Source organism: Macaca thibetana, chromosome 1 (genome assembly GCF_024542745.1).
Source record: "Macaca thibetana thibetana isolate TM-01 chromosome 1, ASM2454274v1, whole genome shotgun sequence".
Taxonomy (NCBI): domain Eukaryota; kingdom Metazoa; phylum Chordata; class Mammalia; order Primates; family Cercopithecidae; genus Macaca; species Macaca thibetana.
In genome coordinates this window covers 205,917,224-205,940,995 of record NC_065578.1, presented here as the reverse complement: position 1 = coordinate 205,940,995, position 23,772 = coordinate 205,917,224, and the positions used below count along the sequence as shown (strand labels likewise).

At 38.3% G+C, this 23,772-nt stretch overlaps 1 protein-coding gene across 1 annotated transcript in view; it reads left to right on the top strand.

Annotated features, from left to right (window-relative positions):
• Positions 1-23,772, top strand: part of TARBP1 (TAR (HIV-1) RNA binding protein 1) — an 85,363-nt gene that overhangs the window by 8,566 nt on the left and 53,025 nt on the right. Inside the window, exons 4-11 of the mRNA XM_050769729.1 lie at positions 2,970-3,118; positions 4,913-4,965; positions 6,619-6,716; positions 10,144-10,279; positions 11,221-11,317; positions 12,739-12,828; positions 20,705-20,843; positions 22,692-22,791. Coding sequence (XP_050625686.1) covers positions 2,970-3,118; positions 4,913-4,965; positions 6,619-6,716; positions 10,144-10,279; positions 11,221-11,317; positions 12,739-12,828; positions 20,705-20,843; positions 22,692-22,791 — 862 coding nt within the window. The remainder of the gene's footprint in view (positions 1-2,969; positions 3,119-4,912; positions 4,966-6,618; positions 6,717-10,143; positions 10,280-11,220; positions 11,318-12,738; positions 12,829-20,704; positions 20,844-22,691; positions 22,792-23,772) is intronic.

The following is a 23,772-nucleotide window of genomic DNA, read 5'->3' as shown; positions in this document are numbered from 1 at the left end:
CGCGCCACTGCACTCCAGCTTGGCGACAGAGCAAGACTCTGTTTCAAAAAAAAAAAAAAAAAATACAATTTAAAATAGCCACAGAATTTTCTATAATTTAGAGAGATGGTTAATTTTTTAAACTGTTGATGATGGAAAATTTCAAACATTTATAGAAGGAGAAGAGTGTGTGTGATATACCTACCACTCTCTTTAATAATGATCCTCTCATGGCCAGCCTTGCTTAGTCTATCCTGTGTAGCCTTTCCTGTGCCCTTCCCACTAAATGGTTTTGAAGCACATCCCTAGATGTCGTATCATTTTATCTGTGAATATTTTAGCACATTTCTTTAAAAGATAAGGACTCGTCGATAGGGTTTCAATGATGACATAGTCTGTGGTTTTAATAATTGCTCTTTTTTTTTTTTTTGAGATGTGGAGTCTTGCTCTGTTGCCCAGGCTGGAGTGCAGTGGGATGATCTCGGCTCACTGCAACCTCTGCCTCCCAGGTTCAAGCAATTTTTTTGCCTCAGCCTCCCGAGCAGCTGAGATTACAGGCATGCGCCACCACACCTGGCTAATTTTTGTGTTTTTAGTGGAGATGGGGTTTTGCCATGTCGGCCAGGCTGGTCTCAAACTCCCGAGCTCAGGTGATCCACCTGCCTCGGCCTCGCAAAGTGCTGGGATTACAGGCGTGAGCCACGGCGCCTGGCCAATAATCGCTCTTTGGTATGAATATATCTTTGTAACTGCTTCCCATTCTTATTCACTTAGTATATCTTTTCCAGTGTTTGTTAGAGTTACTTGTCTTAAGTTTTCAGTTATTGTTCTGTATCTTGTACTTCTTAGGAAGAGAAAATTCCAGGATATAATTTCAAATATTGTTTAGAAGCCCTTGATCACTGTATTATGAGAGCTTTTTAGGAGATACACAGTGAAGCTGGAGCTTCCTACATGTATCTTAATAAAATTAAGTTTAGATTAATGAAATAGCTAAATGCAGCCCAATAGTGTTTTGGCCTGTGTTCATATGAATGATAAAATGCGACATTATTGTGTTTACACATGAGAATTAACCTAGGTAAATGGTTTTTAGTGCCTACTCTAGATAATTACAACTTTAATAGTTTGACCCCTTAGGAATTGAGCTTTATTCAGCTGATTGCTGTAGTTGTTTTCTGATACACTGGGATTTTTTCGCAGACCATAAGCATCTATAGTTGCACCTGGGGCTAGAATTTAATTGAATCTTGTGACTTCACGTAGGCATTTACCATTAAAACGATGCTCTTATTACCACATTTTGCCCACAGCTCTTGGCAAACCAAATCAAATAGCAGTGACTGATTTTGAAAAATTACCTTTGCCAAAGAGTTGAACAGGCATCTTGGTGTAAATTACAAATAATGGATTAATTTATTTATAGAATGTCATGAGTTAAAAATGCTGAGTATTTTTCTCTAACATAATTAAAAGATACTTCAAAAGAGTTAGAAAAATATCTCTAAGATATTTATTCCATGTTTTTTATTTGCTCACTCATTTATATATTTACTGAATAAATATTTACTTAGTGTCCAGTACATGCTATTAGGTTGGTGCGAAAGTCATTGCAGTTTTTGTCATTTTTTTTTTTTAAATGGCAAAAACCGTAATGACTTTTGCACCAACCTAGTAATTACTGGCGGTAAAATGGTGAGAGTGATGTGGTATTTTTCACCTGACTTTTGTGTTTTCCATGAAAAAATAGTTTTGATTGTAAGGTGTATGAGGGGAACAGACAAGGAGCTGATGAAACGGACTAATGGGTGAGTGGGGTAGTCAGGGAAGGCCTGTCTTATGATGACATCTAAGCTAAGAGTCGACGCTGAGGAGGCACCACCTGGGGCGCAAACCCTGAGATGGGAGCAGCTGTAGGAGGCAGAACAGAAGGACCAGTGAGGCTGTAGCAGAGTTGGTGTGTGGAGCGGGGGATGAGGTTGGAGTGGCAGTCAGGGTCACTTCATGCCTTGTTTGGACTTTATTCTAAGAACAATGAGGAGATGTTGAAGGATTTTAAGCAGAGGTGTGACAATTTCATATTTCTGTGTGAAAAATGGATTGAAGTGGGATAAGAGAAGAATTGGTTGAAACTATTCCAAATCTGAAGTTCCAACCTGCATGCATGGGGTAATATTTAATTTTTGTACACTGTAGCAGTTATAGCATTTATTTACAGTCTTTCTTATTTTTTCAAACCTCTGCCTCCCAAGTTCAAGGGTTCAAGTGATTCTCATGTCTCAGTCCCTAACCACCCCCCTGCCCCAGTAGCTGGGATTACAGGCATTTACCACCACGCCCGGCTGATTTCTGTGTTTTTAATAGAGATGGAGTTTTGCCATGTTGGCCAGGCTGGTTTCGAACTCCTGGCCTCATGTGATCCACCTGCCTCGGCCTCCCAAAGTGCTGGGATTACAGGCACGAGCCACTGTGCCTGGCCCATTTACAGTTTTTCAAAATGAAGCTGCCTGAATACGGAATACTGAATACCAAAATTATTTTGGTTAACATACTCATATGTGACTAAAAACAGGCTGGATGCAGTGGCTGCTACCTATAATCCCAGTGCTTTGGCAGGCGGAGGATGGAGGATCACTTGAACTCAGGAGTTCAAGTCCAGCCTGGGGAACATTCTGAGAGCACGTTTCTAAAAAATATTTAAAAAATTGTCTGGGCATGGTGTTGCGTACCTGTAGTCCAGGAAGCTGAGGCATGAGGATCGCTTGAACCCTGGAGTTTGAGGTTGCAGTGAGCTAGAATTTTGCAACTGCACTGTAGTCTGGGTGACGTAGTGAGAACCTGTCTCTCAAAAAACCTTAACAAAAACTTTTTTGTAGTGTTATAATGAAGTTATTGTGTTTGTCTGTACATGTATTTGTTTACGAGTATGTAGTCTTGATGGTGAAACAAAGACAGAAGCAGATGTCAACATTAGATGTTTATTTCCACAGGATGTTGGCTCTTTCACCCATCCTGGCATATGTGTATTTATAAAAGAATGTTTGAAAGTGAAAACAAAATCCTGACCAAAGAAGGTGTTATCCATTTTTTGGAGCTGTATGAAACAAAGATTCTTCCATTTTCACCAGAATTTTCTGAGGTAATGACAGCCTATCCCCTTCCTTCCTCCCATTGTTGAAAAGTGAGAGGTAAAAATACACTAGGGTTCTATATCAGCAAGTAACATTTTGTTGATTTGCATCCAACAAATCATATTTCTCTAAACCCAGCTTTCCTATTTGGAAAAAAGCTTATGTTGTTTCTCAACAAGCCAAAAGGTAGAACTGCCTGCATTATTACCATTGTGAAAAAGTAGTTCTATATTATCAATATTCAGACCAGCGTAAGTCAAGAATCATAAGCATAAGTCAAGTTTTCTCCGTATGAAAACTGGTATAGAAGCTTTCAGGTGATGCTGTTCTCACGGTTCTGAACCACTGATGACTGTTACTCGTTTAGCGATGCTACTTCTCCAGTTCTGACTCAATGAATTGCTGTTGTCTACTTTATGAAATAGAGATTGCCTTCTGAGCAATATATATTAGAATCTATACTTCCATTTGTCAGGAACTACACGAGGCAGAGACGGTGGGAGTTAGAGCTGTGATTTTAAGTTTTATATTATGGTGCCATATGAGTCCCATGATGACTTCCTTAGGTACAGTAATCTACCTCTCATTTAGAGGTGATAGAAGTCAATTTTTTTCTTCTTTTTCTTTCAATAGGTTTTTTTCTTTTCTTTTTTTTTTTTTTTGAGATGGAGTCTCACGCCTGTCGCCCAGGCTGGAGTGCAGTGGCGTCATCTCAGCTCACTGCAGCCTCTGCTTCCCAGGTTCAAGTGATCCTCCTGCCTCAGCCTCCCAAGTAGCTGGGATTACAGGTGGGCACCATCACACCTGGCTAATTTTTGTATTTTTAGTAGAGACCGGGTTCTGCCATGTTGGCTAGGCTGATATCGAACTCCTGACCTCAAGTGATCCACCTGCCTTGGCCTCCCAAAATGCTGGGATTACAGGCGTGAACCATTGTGCCTGGCTGCTGCTGCTGCTGCTTTTTTTTAAAAGAATGATTGAATTTATTTCTCAGATAGTGATACAATTTTTTTTTTTTTTTTTTTTTGAGACAGAGTCTCACTCTGTTGCCCAGGCTGGTGTGCAGTGATATGATCTTGACTCACTGCAACCTCTGCCTCACGGAATTAAGGGATTCTTATGCCTCAGCCTCCCAAGTAGCTGGGACTACAGGTGCATGCCACCATGCCCGGCTCAGTTTTGTAATTTTAGTAGAGACAGGGTTTTGCCATGTTGGCCAGGCTGGTCTCAAACTCCTGGCCTCAGCCTCCCAAAGTGCTAGGATTACAGGTGTGAGCCACCACACCCAGCCTAAGTCAGTTTTTTCTAATTGTTTTAATATGTGCTATGGTGTATTGATATGCATCATGTTTCTACATTCTATTATTTGTGTACTTCATGTAAGCTTGCTTTTCTGACCAGTATCTAATAGTAATTTTTGAGTATAATTTTTTCCTCTTTATCCTCTAGGCATAGGGGCTTCAGTTTTCTCTTGAGTATCTTTTTGGTTTTTCTGTCATTACCTTTATTTTCTAGCATATGTTTCTTCTTTGGATTCCTTCCTTCTTTCTTGACCCAACACATGAACTCTCTTCTTAGTATGGCATACATTTTAATCAGGTGGGGAAATTCTGTACTTACTTTGTTTTTCTGGTAGAATTAAGCTTCCCCTCCAGGACCATCAGTAAATTTCGCCTGCAGCATAAGAGATCAGCTTTGCTTATAGCAGGTCTTCTGTAAGCCTTTGTAGGATGTTCAGTCAGGGAAGCTGACTTCAAAATTGCATTTACAACTAAGTTTCAATTATGTGTCTTTTTTTTTAGTTTATTATTGGACCATTAATGGATGCACTTTCAGAGAGCTCTCTGTATAGCAGGTAAAGAGACATTATGTTATGATGTATTTGATACATTTTCATATTAGGAGACCTGACCAGATTGTTTAATGCATTTGGCACATACGGTATGTTGCTGAATAGACAGTCAAGTTTTCTTATCGTGTGGTCCTTTTCCTGTTTGTTATTCTTGCATTCTGATTTGCACCAAGTGTTTCTCCTTTCTTTTTTCTTGTTTCCTTTTTTCTGCCTTGAGCTCCTCTATTCTTGGGCTGTTGGAAACTGTCTTCTGTAGCTCACTTTCTTCTCCCTATTGCTGCTTTCTGCCCTCTTGGAAGTTGTAATGACTTTGGCTAACCAATGCTTTAAACTTATTTTCCTTTTTCTTTTAACTTAGTTTCAGACTTACAGAACAGTCTTGAGAATAATCCAAAGAATTCTCATTTCCCGTTCGTCCATATTCCTCAAATGTTAATATTTTACTGCATTTGCTTGATCGTTGCATCTCCCTGTGTGTGCCTCTTTCTTAGCTTTGTCTGCTGACCAGACTTACTTATTTATATCTTTTCCAATGCCTGTCTGTGCGTCCATCCATTCATCCATATTAAGAACCATGAATTCACACCAGGACGTCCAATTTCAGTTCAGTACTGCAGGGTTCATTCTAACCTTTTCCTTTCCATATCTGGCAGTGGCTGCTTTTATTCATCCTGTCTCTACTTATAGGCCACAGTTATGTTTTGAAAAGGTTGACAGTGAGAAGTTTGTCAGGATTGTACCTTAGCCTCATTTTTTTGAGCATCATTTATGACTCTTGAATTCTCATCTTCAAAAATCTCCTCTGCCCTTGAAATTGTCTTTCTAATATTAACTAAATTTATAGTTGCATCTTGAAACAGAGCTACATCCCCCCACCAGCCAATTTCTTGAAACATTTTTAGTCTGTGCCACATTATATTAATATTTAGTCCTGTTTAATAATATTGAAAGAGCATAGCAACGCTTGATTTGCCAATTATTTTTAGTTTTCAAATAACTCATTACTATTGAATAGTTTTCTGTAGCAATTAGACAGCTGGAGAGCAGTAAAACCAATGAAAAGATCTTGGTGTTTTCTAAGAGTTGACAAACACATTTATTATGAAATGCCTTCAGTTTTCTAGCACTCTAATGTGTTCGATTAGCAGATAATGTTCCTGGAAGAAACATATAGCAGAAAAAATGTGACTTTAGTAGATGTTAACAATTAGATGCTCTTGCAAAAGTAATTTATTACTAATATATGTCTTTGTTATGAATGTTACTTCTTTTATTTTAGATGTAAAGATTTAAAGTCATTGGATTACATGTTGGGAACAATAAAATATAATTTAAAATTATCATTTCAGGCTCTTATTTTTTATGATACTATTTAGCAAGATTTATATATGTGGAAGGGAAAGTGTCATAAAAAGGAAATCCTCAGTGTAGTAGGTTATTATCTCACGTCCGTTTTCCTACAAGGTCCTGATGTTTCTATAATCAGAAGGATTCTCAGAATTTTACTGAAAAATGAAATGCAGGTTCAGAAAAATAAGACTGTCTGATTGTTTTATTGTTGAAAGACTTTTGGGCCATGGTCTGTTTAGGCTAGTTTCAGTGTAATCACTTGTAAATAAATGTTAAATATTTGTTTTCCCCCGTCTCTGTTTGTAGGTCCCCAGGCCAGCCGATAGGAAGCTGTTCTCCATTGGGACTGAAATTACAGAAGTTTTTAGTCACGTATATTTCTCTTCTTCCAGGAGACATAAAGAGTATGTGTCAGTAAAGGGTTTTTTTATAAAGCATTAGCTTACAATTTTTTTTTTTAGCAAATTGGTTATAAGCACCATCAACTATTATAATAAATATTTTCAAAATGGTTTCCTTTTCCAGGATATGCATATTTTCTCAGATTCATACAGTATCTTTTTTTGAGTTCACACTTTAGTCATTGTGTATGACATATTACCAGTACTGGCATGAGTAGCATGGAGGTAATTTTAGAAGGTGTGCTGCAATTTAGCCGTCTTTTCTAATTGTCTACTATTCAGTTTCAAGAATTAGTAAACTATATTCAAGAAATAGGGAACCTGGTTTTAGGAAAAAGTAGTGAACAGAATACTCATTGTGGCAAGTTGTCCCTTTATAGATATTAACTTAGGAAGATAAGAAAGAAAAAATAAGCCAGGTGCAATGGCTCCCGCCTGGAATCCCAGCACTTTGGGAGGCCGAGGCAGGCAGATCATCTGAGATCAGGAGTTTGAGACCAACCTGGCCAACACAGCGAAACTCCGTCTCTTCTAAAAATACAAAAATTATCCGGGCATGATGGTGTGTACCTGTAGTCCCAGCTACTTGGGAGGCTGAGGCAGGAGAATCACTTGAACTCAGGAGGCGGTGGTTGCAGTCAGTCGAGATTGTGCCACTGTACTCTAGCCTGGGTGACAGAGCAAGACTGTCTCAAAAACAAAACAAAACAAAAAAGCACTTGTTTTATGTAAGACCTTGTCCTAGCACCATCCCCATTCTTCAGGTTCATTCTAATGAGGTAGGTGGGAAAGCAGAGCACAAAAGCCGTGTGATTTTTGTTTGCTGAGCAGCAGCAGGACCTACTCTGCTTTGTGAGTCCTTGTGTTACTCCCATCTTTGTGATTTATAAAATGAGCCTAGGTATGAAATATGTATTTTTTTTCTTTTGTATTTAATCTGGCAAATAGGATGACAAGATGGCCAACGGTAATGTCTATTCAAACGTCAGAAAAAAGGGAAAATGTGGTCTGTATACCATGACTTCAAATTTATAGAAAATTGATTGTTTTGATTACTTTTTCTTTAAAAAAATGAGTTAATGGAGAAGATGGAGAAGATAACTATTGGAGTCATCCTCTTTTTTTTTTTTTTTTTTTTGAGATGGAGTCTTGCTCTGTTATTAGGCCGGAGTGATCTCAGCTCATTGCAACCCCTGCCTCCTGGGTTCAAGCGATTCTCCTGCCTCAGCCTTCTGAGTAGCTGGGACTACAGGCGTGCACCACCACACCCAGCTAATTTTTGTATTCTTAGTAGAGACAGGGTTTCACCATGTTGGCCAATATGGTCTCGATCTTTTGACCTCGTGATCTGCCCGCCTCGGCCTCCCAAAGTGCTGGGATTACAGGCGTGACCCACCACACCCAGCCTAGAGTCATTTGTTAGTTTGGTAGATTTCAGGAGTTTAATTAAGCATCTGGGCTGCAGCCACATGGGGATGAATTTATCAGCCACATTGCTGCCTCGCATGTCAGTAGCACACGTGAGTGAAATGATGTCGGTCAGAGCTTCCCAGAATTTGAGAGCCAGGTGTTTGTGGTCCAGGACCAGGCATATCACAGATGCTTGGTAAATGTGTTGAGTCAATGCGAAATGGAAACTTGGCCATTGCCATCTTCCCAGTGTCATGAGTGAAGTGTTAGGCAAAAGATGAGATTTACTGGATTTAATTAGTGCAAATGGAAGAAAGAAAAACTGAGGCCAGGAGTTCAAAAAGAGCAATTAAAACTTTCGTTCACAGTCACTTAGTCATTTTTCAGTCATGTTTCCAGTGAATATCTTCTGTGTATTCTGAATGTCTTTCATACTAGGTATTTCAAAAGATAGAAAATACACATAATGTCCTTTTAGGAGCTTCTGAGGATTTCTTCAAAGTCATTCTACAACTATGTGAGAAAACACATTTTCACTAACTGCATGAGCTGAGGGTCCTTAACAAATCACACATTAGCAGAGAGGACAGAATGAAGCAGTATCCCTTTGTATCTCAAAATAGAAATATAAACGATAGTAATTAAATCCCAGGTAGTCAAGAAACAGCCTATGAGAAAGATGTTACTGTTTGCAGATACTAGAGGCTACTAACCATCAATACTTCCTATCCTGTTTTTCCTTAACATCTCAAATAGAAGAATGGCTTCTAATCATAAACAATTTATCTTTTACCGGCCAGGTGTGGTGGCTCACGCCTGTAATCTCAGTACTTTGGGAGGCTGAGGTGGGCAGATCACCTGAGATCAGGAGTTTGAGACCAGCTGGCCAACATGGCCAAACCCCATCTCCACTAAAAATACAAAAATTAGCTGGGCATGGTGGCACATGCCTGTAATCCCAGCTACTCGGGAGGCTGAGGCAGGAGAATTGCTTGATCCCGGGAGGTGGAGGTTACAATAAGCCAAGATCGAGCCACCGTACTCCAGCCTGGGCAGCAGAGTGAGACTCTGTCTCAAAAAAGAAAAGAAAAAATTACCTTTAAAAAAAATATAGCTCCATGGGTATCAGAATCCCTATAGTATAGTAGAATACTTATCTTACTAAAATAGAAATGAAATTAAATTAACTTTCTTTTACAACGGCTTTATTGAGATAGAATTCACCCTTTTAAACCATTTGATTCAGTGGTGTTTAGTGTATTCACAAAGTTGTACAGCCATTACCACTGTCTAATTCCTGAATATTTTGATCACCCTCAAAAAGAAGCCCCAGGCGTATAAATAGTCACTTCTCATTCTCTTCTACCCATAGTTCCTGGCAGCCACGAATCCTCTTTGTCTCTATAGATTTGCATATTCTCAACATTTCATATCAGCGGAATCATACAATACGTGGCTTTTTATGTCTGGCTTCTTGCACTTAGCATAGTGTTTTCAGGGTTTATCCATGTTGTGGCATGTATCATCAGCATTGCATTCCTTTTTGTGGCTGAATAATATTTCACTGTATAGATATTTCACATTTTGTTCATTCATTTCATTGGTAGACATTTGGATTGTTTTCACTTTGACTATCTGAGTAATGCTGTTATGAATGTTCATGTACAAGTTCTCTTGGATATATACCTAGAAGTAGAATTTTCAGTTCTCTTGGATATATACCTAGAAGTAGAATTGCCGGGTCATGTGGTCAGTCTGTTTAAGTTTTGGAGGAACTGCCATACTGTTTTCCACAGTGGCTGCACCGTTTTACGTTCCCTCCAGCATTGTGTGGGGTTCTGGGTTCTCCACATCCTCCCAGTTCTGATTATTGTCTGTCCTTTAGATTATAACCATTCTAGTGTGTGGGAAGTGGAGCGTCACCGTGGTTTTCACTTGTATTTCCCTAATACCTAATGGTATTGAGCTTCTTTTCATGTGCTTATTGGCAACAATGATAATTTAAAACTTTTTCTTTCAGGTAACTTCCTATTGAAGTTTATTCGGAAGATGACAAGTAGGCATTGGTGTGCTGTTCCCATTTTGTTTCTATCTAAGGCTTTGGCAAATGTCCCAAAATATAAGGCCCTGGGTATAGATGGGCTTCTTGCTCTCAGGTAATTTACTCTGAATATGTACTTGTATGGTTATTTGCCATGACTTTCCATCAATGTATATATTTTTCCCTCTGCTTTAATCTACAGTAAATGGAAATAGTTAATATTGGCATTGGGATGTTTGAGCTCTTAATTTTACATAAGAAAAAAATTAAAAAAATATATTATTCATATAGTTGAACTTACTTTGTTTTACAAATTACTGGTTTAAATGTGTATTGATGATATATGCTGTTGAATTTTGACCTCTTTAAATAAGGCCAGTAAGTTTTTTTTTTTAATTTGTAGGTAGAAAACTAAAGATAAAATATCAAACAATAATATTTAATAGAAAGTATTTCAAAAATGTTGGTAAAAAGGAATTTGAGGAGATGAAAAAAAGAAAAAGTATTTCAGTAAATATAAACTTCTTTAAAAGCATCTTCATTTATAGTTTTTTTTGTGTGTGTGTGTGTTTTTGAGCTGGAGTCTCGCTCTGTCACCTAGGTTGGAGTGCAGTGGCGCGATCTCGGCTCACTGCAATCTCTGCCTTCTGGATTCAAGCGATTCTCGTGCCTTCGCCTCCTAAGTAGCTGGGATTACAGGTGTGCGCCATTACTCCCAACTAATTTTTGTATTTTTAGTAGAGATAGGGTTTCACCATGTTGGCCAGGCTGGTCTCAAACTCCTGACCTCAGGTGACCTGCCCGTCTCAGCCTCTCAAAGTGCTGGGATTACAGGTGTGAGCCACTGCGCCTGGCCTGTAGTCTTATTTTTAAGAGACTTGTTTCATAGTAAAATTGAGCTCTAATAGAGGCCACAATGGGAAATAACAGCTTTGAAATTCTGTTGACTTTCTGCATTAGAAATTGTAGATGTTATAAATCAACTTGTTGATAATCACAAATTATCAGAATTGTCTTTGGGAATACGGAACTGCATTTTTTGTGTTTCGATGTCAGGGATGTTATTCATTGCACTATGATCACACATCAGATTCTTCTGAGAGGGGCAGCCCAATGCTACCTTCTTCAAACAGCTATGAATTTGCTAGATGTGGTAAGTTTCTCTTTTGTTACTTCCATTTACAAGTCTTTCTTAGTGAGTGGTTGTGCAGAAATGAGTTAACATAGCAGACCTATGACACTACCATTAGAAAGGCCTGCTTGTAAGGTTGGCCCTTGGCTGGCAATGGGACCTTGGATTTTGGGAGGATTTACACTATCCTAACTGCTAAGAGTGGCTTATTGTATCTAAAGTGTTTGTTCAATGTGGTTTATGCTGAAAACCTGCTTTCTTTCTGGGAGTCTGGAATTTCGGTATGTATGAGGCAAAAGGTACCTGCATGACCATGTTCCAGTAAAAGCCCAAGGCACTGAGTCTCTATTGAGCTTCCCTGGTAGACAGACTTTCACTGTGTTGTCACAGCTTGTTGCTGGGGGAGCTAAGCGTGTCCTGCGTGGCCCACTGGGAGAGGATTCTTGGAGCTTATACCTCGTTCCCTTTATACTTTTCCCCTCATCTTCCCCTGTATCGACATTCAAGGAATATATATGGTGCATATTCTGTGCTTTTTACAAAGCCTCAATAAACATTGCTTACTACAGGGGTCAGCAGACTCTTTCTGTGCAGTGCCAGGTAGCAAACATTTTTTAAGCTTTGCAGCTGGCTTTATGATCTGTGTTGCAACTTCTGAACTAAATAAACAGGCGTTGGCTATGTTCCAACAAAACTATTTACAAAACAGGCCGTGAGTAGTTTTTGCCAATGCCTGGCCTAGATAGAGCAAGGTATCTTCATTCAAGATGCACAACCTTAAGGGAATGAAAGACTTAGGTGGTTTTCTTAGTCGGGATCATTTTTATGGCATTGAAAATAATCACTTTTTTTTTCTGAGACAGTTTTGCTCTTATATCCCAGACTAGAGTGCAGTGGTACATTCTTGGCTCACTGCAACCTCCGCCTCCCAGGTTCAAGTGATTCTCCTGCCTCAGCCTCCCAAGTAGCTGGAATTACAGGGCACCTGCCACCATGCCCGGCTAATCTTTGCATTTTTAGTAGAGATGGGGTTTTGCCATGTTGGCCTGGCTGGTCTCGAACTCCTGACCTCAGGTGATCCACCCGCTTCGGGCTCCCAATGTGTTGGGATTACAGGTGTCAGCCGCTGCGCCTGGCCTCACATTTTGATTGAAAGTAATTTCTTCTTACAGAATTTTTTTTTTTTTTTTTAAGATTGTGACCATCTTTAAGATAGTAACGTCAATTTTAAGTTAACATGGTATCTTCGTGTTAAAAGTTGAATAATATTTTCTTTTTATTTGCTTTCTTTTGATTTAGCTAATGATACTTGCTTTCTTTTGATTTAGCTAATGATAACCTACTTTAAATAGTATTAATTGGTTGCCTCCACAGTGGTTTTAGTTTATTCAGTTAAACATTTTAATATGAGTAATTTTTAAAATCTTTTCTGCCCTGCCCAGGAGAAAGTGTCACTTTCTGATGTCTCAACTTTTCTCATGTCTCTGAGACAAGAGGAATCCTTAGGACGAGGAACTTCATTGTGGACAGAGGTGAGATTGAAGATAATTTAATAAAGTCTTTGAAAACTATAAAAAATGATTTTCTTAATGAATTTCTGAGTAACCATTTATATAAAATATAATGATTGCTTTGTTATCTGTCAACAGAGACTTTGAAATATTGTATATTTGCTTTGAGTGGACTTAACTAATTCTACTAAGATGCTTATGGAGAGGTGGGAGAGAGGAAAATGTTTGCAGTAGAGGTAGACCTATTTAGAAGAAAATCTTTACTTGCTAGTGGGCAGATCTCAACTCTGGATGAGATGCATTAGGAATAATGACGATGTTAGACTCAAACACAGTAAGTGACACAAACTCCTCTTTCTCTTTTTTCTGTCATTGAATGGCTCCTTCCTCTCCCCCGTTGTCCAGTCCTTAACGTTTTGGTAATTCTGAGTTTGTTCTGACTTTTTGCATCCAATTCATCATGAAACCCTCCTGTCTCATAAACATCTTTCCTCTTCTCCATGCCCCACTGTGGCTCTAGCTCAGACCCTCCTCATGTGAAGCCCCTTGTGATGATGTCTTGTTGATGTTGCATCCCTGGCGTCCAGGCCTCTTACTATGCCACCCTTTTCCTCAGGACTCTTCAGGGCCAGCCTCCTCCCTCTTTTTGTAAACCACGGGATTTAGTTTATATGACTGAATTCAGTGCTTATTTGTTATGTATGTGGTTGAGTTCTGATCTTTGTCCCCTCTGGGTTTTACAGATTTTGAGAAATGAAGAAGGGGCAAATTGTGGCCTTTAAAAAATGGGGTTTTATTTTCTTGATGCATCTAATTATATGGAATTTGAAAAATGTGGAACAGGCCGGGCGCGGTGGCTCAAGCCTGTAATCCCAGCACTTTGGGAGGCCGAGACGGGCGGATCACGAGGTCAGGAGATCAAGACCATCCTGGCTAACACGGTGAAACCCCATCTCTACTAAAAAATACAAAAAACTAGCCGGGCGAGGTGGCGGGCGCCTGTAGTCCCAGCTACTCGGGAGACTGAGGCAGGAGAATGGCGTGAACCCGGGAGGCGGAGCTTGCAGTGAGCTGAGATCCGGCCACTGCACTCCAGCCTGGGCGACAGAGCGAGACTCCGTCTCCAAAAAAAAAAAAAAAAAAAAAAAAAAAAAAAAAAAAATGTGGAACCATATAAAGAAAATAGAAATGATCTGTAATGCCTACCATCAAACTAGATTCATATTTTTTTGTTTAGTTTTTAATTCTTTTTCCCTATGAATATATGTGTTCTCTTACTTGCTTTCTCATTATAGATAAGTATATGTGTATTTACAATAATACATACAATCTTTCTAAATATAGATTGAACTGTTTTAAATTTTATTTTTTTGTATTCACATATATATGAGCATTTTAACATGTTGCTAAGTAATTTTTCAAGATGTAGTAAAAATTCAGTTGATTATATCTTGTAAAATTTGTTGAACTAGTTCCTTTTCTTGGACTTTGTTTCAAAGTTTTTGCTTTTATAAATAACATTGGGCTGGACGCAGTGGCTCATGTCTGTGATCCCAGCACTTTGGGAGGCTGAGGCGGGCAGGTCACTTGAGGCCAGGAGTTCAAGACCATCCTGGCCAGCATGGCAAAACCCCGTCTCTAATAAAAATACAAAAATTATCCTGGCATGGTGCTGCATGCCTGTAGTCCCAGCTGCTTGGGAGGCTGAGACAGGAGAATTGCTTGAACCCGGGAGGCGGAGGTTGCAGTGAGCTGAGATTGTGTCACTGCACTCCAGCCAGCATGACAGAGTGAGACCCTGTCTCAAAAAGTAAATAACACTGGGAGGAACTTATTCCTATATGTTTTTATTTATACCTGTTTTTTAGGATAAGTTCATAAAATTGAATTTTGCCATATTTCAACATTTTTATATGTTGATATAGATTGAGAGAGCTTTCAGAGTATGACAGTGGACATCCACTTTATCTATAGTGATACAATACCAAATGTATCAGCATGTTAAATTCTTTGCCACTTTGGTAGATGAAACACAGCATTTGGTGACTTTATTGCATTATTCTGATGACAGTTTTTTAAGACATTTTTTCATGTCTTTGTAGTATTTGTTTTGTGAATTGTCTATTATTGTCCTTTCCCCATTTTGTTTTGGGATTTTGACTCTGTCTCAAAAAACAAACAAACAAAACAAATAAAAGGGTATTGACAAGTTGTTACACCCATTGCAAATAATTTTTTTTTTTTAGTTCCTTTTTAAAAAATTTAGCTTTGCTCGCTGAATGGGTAATACATTTATGTGATTTGAAGGTTAAAACTGTTGGTCAGAAGTGTCTTATTATTGTTTTGCTCTTCTATCCTGCCTTGATCCTTATCCTACCCCACCCCATCCCTAAACAAAGGTGTTTTTGATATAGACTCTGCTTACTACCTTGCAAGTTTTCATTAAAATATGTATTCATAGTGCTTTCTTTATCTCAGTAGGCAAAGACCCTTCTTAGCCTTTTTTGTAAAGTAAAGCTTGCATAGTATTTTGTAAAGTAAAGCTTGCATAGTATTTTGTAAAGTAAAGCTTGCATAGTATTTTGTAAAGTAAAGCTTGCATAGTATTCCATCTGGTGGTTATACCATTGTTTATTCAACTTCTCCCATTGCTGAACTGTTGAGTTGTCCAGTCTTGTGGCTTTTACAGACAATGCCACAATAAATGAATAGTTGGCAGGTACATCTGCAGAATGGAGTCCTAGAACTGGGATCAGTGGTCAGAGGTTGGGTGACTGGGTAATCTTTCTGGGGATTGCCCAGTTTCCGTCCATAGTTTCCATATGGCTGCTGTAATAAATTACCACCAGCTTGGTGGCTTAAAATAACATACATTTATTGCCTTACAGTTCTGGAGGCCAGAAGCCTGGAATCCGTTTCACTGGTCTGCAATTAAGATTCTGGCTGGCCTGTGCTTCCGTGTAGGGGCGAGGCCATTTCCTCATCTTCTGGAGCTGTATTGCTTGCATTTCTCGGCTCATGGTCCTTTCTCCATCTTCAGAACCAGCAGCCTGGCTTCTCAAGATCTCTGCTTCATCTTCATATCACATTCTTCTCTTCTGTTTCTGTGGCCGAATCTGCCTCTGCCTTCCTTTTATAAGGACACTTAGGATTACATTGGACCCCCTCAAATAATCCAGCATAATGTCCGCATCTCAGAATACTTAATCTGCAGAGCTCCTTTTGCTGCGTAAAGTAACATTCACAGGTTCCAGGGTTAGGACCTCGGTATCTTTGGGGCCTACCATAGGGTTGCAGGAATTTCACAGGGTATGATAGTGCCTGTTGTGAAGCAGGATTTTTTTACCAATCTGGAGGATGGGAAAGGGCATTTCAGTGTAATTATAATTTATCATTCTCTTATAGTTTGTAAGTTCGGGCATCTTTTCAGTTTCATTTTGATTTTTGATTTTGTTTAGTTTTTTTCCCAGTAGCTTTTTACTCTGAAAAAATTTTAAAAATTCTTAGAAGAATGTAATGAACTCTCATCACCCACCATGTATGGTCTTTTTTTTTTTTTTTCTGAGACAGAGTCTCACCCTGTTGCCCAGGCTGGAGTGCAATGGCGTGATCTTGGCTCACTGCAACCTCTGCCTCCCAAGTTCAAACGATTCTCCTGCCTCAGTCTCCCAAGTAGCTGGGATTACAGGCACCCACCACCATGTCCAGCTAATTTTTGTATTTTTAGTAGAGATGGGGTTTCACCATGTTGGCCAGGCTGGTCTCAAACTCCTGACCTTGTGATCTGCCTGCCTTGGCCTCCCAAAGTGCTGGGATTATAGGCGTGAACCACCGCACCTGACTGGCCCATCTTCTTTGACCTGGACCTCCTACTCTCCCTTCCTCTCCCAATTATTTTGAATCAAATCTTACCAAATCTTACTTTTCATCTGTAAGTATTTGAGTATGTACTGCTAAAAGATAAGGAGTTTAAAGGGCTTAAAAATAAGCCCTTATCACACCTAAAAAAACTAACAATATTTTTGAAATTTATTTTATTTTTGTTTGGTCAGATGTCCAATTTTGTTTGTTCGGGTATTCAAATAAAGCCTATTCACTGCAGCTAATAGGCATAGCTTTAAAATTGTGGACTGTAATCCGGCTGGAATTTATTTTGTTGTATGGTATGAGTTGTGAGGTTTAAAAGAGAAAATTCATGTAAAAATGCTGTAGGCTACCTTTAGCCCATATTAAATGTAAATATCTCCTATTACTAATAATGTCTTTTTGCCCTGGTTTAAGGGGTGAAGCGTTTGCCTCTTGTATTGTTGTTGTTTTTCTTTTCTTTTTTTTTTTTTTTTGAGACGGAGTCTCGCTCTGTTGCCCAGGCTGGAGTGCAGTGGCCGGATCTCAGCTCACTGCAAGCCCCGCCTCCCGGGTTCACGCCATTCTCCTGCCTCAGCCTCCCGAGTAGCTGGGAGTACAGGCGCCCGCCACCTCGCCCGGCTAATTTTTTTTGTATTTTAGTAGAGACGGGGTTTCACCGTGTTAGCCAGGATGGTCTCGATCTCCTGAACTCGTGATCCGCCCGTCTCGGCCTCCCAAAGTGCTGGGATTACAGGCTTGAGCCACCGCGCCCGGCCGCCTCTTGTATTGTTTATTTGTTTTTAAGGAGCCAGCTGTTAGATTTCTTTGTCTGTTCCCCTTGATTTTTCGGTTCTGTGATGCTTCGGTGTCTTTTTTCATCTTTGACTCTCCTTTGGTTTGTTTTGCCTGTCTCCTGATGTCTTGGAGTCGTTTGTTGAGAACTATGTATTGCACATCTCCCACAGGCCACGCACTGTGCTGAGTGTTGGGAATACGGTGGTCAGTGAGAGAAACACGTTGACTACCCTCAGGAAGCTTCTAGTTGGTGGTTTATAGCTGAATCCAGATTTCAGTTCTTTTTTGTTGGAAAGCACTTGCATATATGTATATATATTTTAGTGTAGATTCGACTGTATCCTATAACTTTTGTACATAGTGTTCTCATTATCTTAATACCTAGTTATTATGTTAAGTCATGTAAAGTCATTGATATTCAGTCATTTTAAACCTGTAGAAATGGCTTTTTTAATGTAGCTCACTCTAAATAGTTTTTTAATTAATAGACTTTATTTTTTGAAACAGTGTTTGGTTTCCAGAAAAATTAAACAGAAAGTACAGAGAGTTCTGACCAGGCATGGTGGCTCATGCCTATAATCCCAGCACTTTGGGAGGCCCAGGAGGCCAGATCGCTTGAGCTCAGGAATTTGAGACCAGCCTTGGTAACATAGCGAGACCGTGTCTCAATATATTTTAAAAATAAAGTAATAATGTAAAAAAAAAAAAAAAAAAAATTACAGTTTCCACATACTCCCACACCACTCTTCCCATCCCTACATACAGTTTCCCCTATTGTTAACATTTTGTATCAATGTGGGTCATTTGTAACAATTGATGACCCCCATATTGATTACTATTATTAACTAATGGTCATAGTTCACATTAGGGTTCACTCTTCACATTGTACATTCCATGGGTTTTGACAGACATATCATACACAATAGTCTCCCTGCCCCCAAAAATTCTCTGTGCTCTGCCTGTTCATCCCTCCTTTCCCCCAAACCTTGGCAGCTGATCTTTTTACTGTCTCTAGTTTTGTCTTTTCCATAATGCCACATAGTTGGACTCATACAGGACATGGCCTTTTCAGATTGGCTCTTCTACTTAGTAATATGCATTTAAGGTTCCTTCTTGTGTTTTCATGGCTTGATAGCTCATTTTTTTTTTAATGCTGACTAAGACTTCATTATCTGGATGGACCACAGTTTATTTATCCATTCACCTACTGAGGGACACCTTGGTTGCTTCCAGGTTTTGGCAGTTGTGAGTAAAACTACTGTAAACATCTTTGTGCAGGTTTTTGTGTGGACATACCTTTTCATCTTATTTGGGTAAATACCAAGGAGCACAGTTGCCAGATTGAGTGATAAGATTCTGTTTAGTGTTATGAGAAATTGCCAAGCTGTCTTTCGAATTGTACTAGTTTGCATTCCCACCAGCAAAGAATGAGAGTTCTTACTGCCCCACATCCTCTTCAGCATTTGGTTTGTCAGTGTTCTGGATTTTAGCCACTCCAATAGCTGTATAGTGGTGTCTTACTGTTTTAATTCCCAATTCCCTGAACATAGATGAAACTGAGCATTTTGTATATGCTATTTACCATCTGTATGCCTTCTTTGGGGGAGGTGTCCAGTTCTTTTGCAAATTTTTAAATTAGGTTGTTTGTTTTCTTATGGTGAGGCTTTAAAAGTTCTTTGAATACTTTGGATACCAGTCCTTTATCAGATACGTGTTTTGCAAATATTTTCTCCCAGTCTGTGTCTTGTCCTTTCATTCTCTTTATGTGTCCACATAGATTTTTGAGACTTGTATTTTAATGGGGAATCAAGGGAGCCTGCCTACCCAGAGACTGCCATTTAAATGTCATTTTAAACGATAAGGCTGACATGAAAACTCTTTGAAGGGAAAATATTCTGAATTTTGTGACAGATTTGATAGAGGGAAAGAAAAATATCAAATATGAATTAGAGTTTAGTTGTCAAAAATAATTTTGGTACAGCAGAATCATGCCTGTGGAAATACAAGCTTTGAAAAGCCTCGCATATTTTACAGCAATAATTAGGAAACGTAGTCTGGCCAGTTTTAGAGGAATACAAAGAAAAGTGTATACTGTTAGAAGATAAATACCGGCTGACCTCACTGTTAGACAGATAATATCTTAAGATTAGCCGACTTGATAAAGACCTACACAGAACAACCTCCTCTAGCGTTATTGACCTGCTCACTCATTGTACCTGTGTGGTGTCTTTTTAGTCCTGACCACTTCATTCATCCAGAGTCATTCATCAGTTTCGTCTTTGGTCGAATGATGTATTCTTCCTTTGCCTCCTTGTAGTAAACTTTGGATAACCCTAATGGACACAAAAAATAATTTTTCAAAAATGCTTACTTTTTAGAAAGACTCATTTCATTATTATTTTCTTCATATTTAAACTCAGTTATTGAATTTGCTTATTAAGACAGATATTATAAAAAGGAAATTGAGAACATATTTAGATTTTAAAACAAAAGTTTGACCATTACATGTGACCAAAGATGAGTTGTGAAATTATGTGACTTTTATTTGCAAACCTTCTAAGAGATGTAATGGAGACGGCCTTGGACAATGTTTCTCTTTTAAATTAATATACAGTATTTTAATATGCGTGTATGATAGAAAATAAACTTGTGAGGAGGGTAGGAACTTTGATTATAACTTAATTTTCAAATTCTACCTTCTCTCAATGATAAAACTTCTTGTTTTAGCATGTGAAGCTGGAAGAAGTTTTAGTTGAAGGTTGTAATTTGTTTTATGTAATGCATTATTTTTTATAGAGATCTTTACCTCATTCAAATGTACATTTTATATAAGGTATGTTAGAATTTCTTGCCTGTTAATGAAGTTTATACATTCTTTGAAGGAGATTAGAAAACACATACACACACATATATATATGTGTGTGTATATATGTCACATATATATGTATATATACACCACATATATGTATATATCACACATATATCACACATATAGTACATATATGTATATATCACATATATATCATATATATCACATATATAACACACATACATATACACATACATACATATATACACACAGTTTTTTTGTTTTTACTGTCTGTGGAACTCAAGTATGCTAGTAAATGGTTTATTACTTGTATTCAATTATTTAAATTCAGTTTATTGTGAAATAAAGAAAATTGGTTTAAGGAGATTAGAAACCCTTTGTTTGGTTAGGTTTTTAAAATAAAGTAATAACTGTTTTCTCTTCCAGCTGTGTGACTGGCTACGTGTTAATGAAAGCTATTTTAAGCCATCCCCAATGTGTAGCTCCATTGGACTTCACAAGACGTCTTTAAATGCTTATGTGAAGAGCCTTATTCAAGAGTATGTTAAGTCATCTGCCTGGGAAAGTAAGTCTGCAATCATTTTTATGGATTGATATAACCAAAATATTTTAAAGAACTTTTAACTAGTTTTTCAGACCCAGAGTTAGGCTTTATGAAATATATGATGATTTATTGATGCCAAACTTGTATTTCAGTAAAATAATATGAAAAAAAAACGGAAAGATACTGTCTTCTAACTTGTATTAATACTTTATCTCTTCTGAGACTTGAGATTTTAAATTACTTTATGTTTAAGGAAGCTAATAAGTTGCCAGAGTTAAGAAGTGGACAAAAGTAATTTATTTATTCTACAGTTACTGGGTCCCTGTGAACTAGATACTGCAGATATGGCTTTGGAGCCTCTGTAGTGGAAATATGTGCATTGGAAATATGTGTTTATCTTTTTCGTTTTTAAAGCACTATGTTTAGTATGAACTGATTATGAAAAACAATTTTAAACAAAAGCTGTGTTTAAAAGGATAGTTTTGTTAGTTTCTTTTTCAGCAGATACTTTGCAACATCAATTTTACAAAAATCCTTTCTTTGAGGAAATACGTAAGACATTAGAGAAGCACTCTTAACAGATTCATTAATTAGGATTCTTTTTACATTCCTAATGCTTCCTTTTCATTAAAGTCATTGGTGATAATTTAGGAAAATTGCATCTTCGAATTTAACATGTCTTAAATTTCCTAGCTGTGTCTCACACAAAGTCATTTTCATCTCCTGGTTTCTCTAAGCTGACCATGGACTAGGTCTTAAATGATGAGATAATTATCCTTCCAAAATGCATGAGTTTATGCTTCTTGGAACATTTGTCTTTTGTGTTTTTAGTCTTTTTTGGTCTGTCCGTGTCTAGTAAATGTCCTATGCTGTTAACATTGGAAGATTATTTGAAGTAAATATGTTAGTCCCTACTAAAGTAGACATACACTGGGGGGTCAGATAGAGGCCTGAGAGGCCATGGCCTTTGTGTCTTCATTTAATCTCATTGCTGGTCACATTTTAGGGAAGACTCATTTCAGCTGAAATACTAGAGTTGCCTCTTACCGAGTTACCTTGCATCTACCGTTGCTTCCTCTGCAATATCTTTTCCACATGGTACCTAGATAAATCTTTACAAATTTTGATCTTAGACATTTTTCCTCCACTTCTTTGTATAAGTTCCTTTTAACCTTCGGTGGCTTCCTGTTGCCTTTAGGGCAGAGACAAAGGTCCTCTGCATGGCCTGCAAGGTTTCCTGGTCTCTGTTCTCTGCCGGTTTATGCCCCTTCAGTTTTTGCTACTCCCTGTCACGTAGTGCACACCTGAGCATACTTCTGTTTTCTGAATATGGCATGCCTCCTTCTGCCAGAAGACCTTTGATGTGCTCTTCCTTCTGTCTAGAAAATTCTTACGTCCCTTCATCTTTCCTCTTGAGTTGTCACACTCAGCCCAATTGTCATTTCTTCAGGAAAACTTCCTCTTACTCTCCAGATAAGGGCACATCTTCCCAGTGTAGACTCCACTAGCACCATTTACTTCTCCTTTATAGCCCTCACTATAATTGCAATTTTCTATGTATTTATTCTTTGATTAATGCTTTTCTCCTGTACACTGAATTCCGTGAGCACAGGAACCACTGTGTCTGCAGCACCCAGGTAATTGCATGGCATGTAGCAGGTACACAAATTTGTTTTTTGTTCATGTGAAATAGATACGTATAATAATGAGCCATGCTCTAGGGTGTTCTACTGTATTTCATCTCAGTTGTATTTCTCTCATAATTTAATAAGGCATAATCATTTAGTGGGGTTTTTTTTTTTTTTTTTGAAGCATCATCCTTGAAGGATTTTGTTAATGCTTTGCCAACCTTAACTATTGTTATTTAAGCAGGAGAAAACTGCTTTATGCCTGATTGGTTTGAAGCCAAGCTTGTTTCTTTGATGGTCTTGCTGGCTGTGGATGTGGAAGGAATGAAGACTCAATATAGGTAATTGTTCTATAATTGAAAAGAAAACCTATTTTAAAAAAATCCTGATCAGAATTATGATGTGTATTCAGATTTTTGAATGATTTAAGTGAGTTGATCACAAGGTATTAAGGGAGCGTACTAGAACATTCACAGTATACCGAAGAAATGTTTCAAGTTAATAACAAATAGGAATAAAGGCATATTAGTGCTTTTAAATTGGTAAATTAAATGTTAAACTTAACAATTTAATGTTAATTAGATGGCTGGGCACGGTAGCTCACGCCTGTAATCCCAGCACTTTGAGAGGCCAAGGCGGGCAGGTCACCTGACATCAGGAGTTTGAGGCCAGACTGGCCAACATGGTGAAACCCTGTTTCTACTAAAAATACAAAAATCAGCCGGGCGTGTTGGCACATGCCTGTAGTCCCAGCTACTAGACAGGCCAAGACGGGAAGCTCACTTGAACCGGGCGGCGGAGGTTGCAGTGAGCCAAGATTGCACCATGGCACTCCAGCCTGGGCCACAGAGTGAGACTCTGTCTGAAAAAAATTTAATGTTAAATTAGAGAAGATTAAAAAACTATATACAATAATCACTGGTTTTATATCAGAGTATTAGAAGTGGATTACAAGATTCCAGTGTAAGTTTAGGTAAAGAGATTTACTGGATTTGACTCCTTTGTACAATACATAATCTAAAAAAATAGTAATAAAGATAAAACAATCTTATAACAGTCTTATTTATATTTTGTGAGAATGGAAGCAGATCAGTTTTCACTAGATTATAGTTTTGCAATAAGCAGCATCCTTAGGTAGATCTGGTAGGATATTTGCATGGTATACAGTAAATTTGATTTACACCAAATCTCTTTTCTAGACAAAGATTTTGTACAGAAGTTGGTTATCTAGCCTGGGAAAATAAGTGAGACCCCGTCTCTACAAAAATTAAAAAATTAGCCGGGCATGGTGGCTCACACCTGTGGTCTCAGCCTCTTAGGAG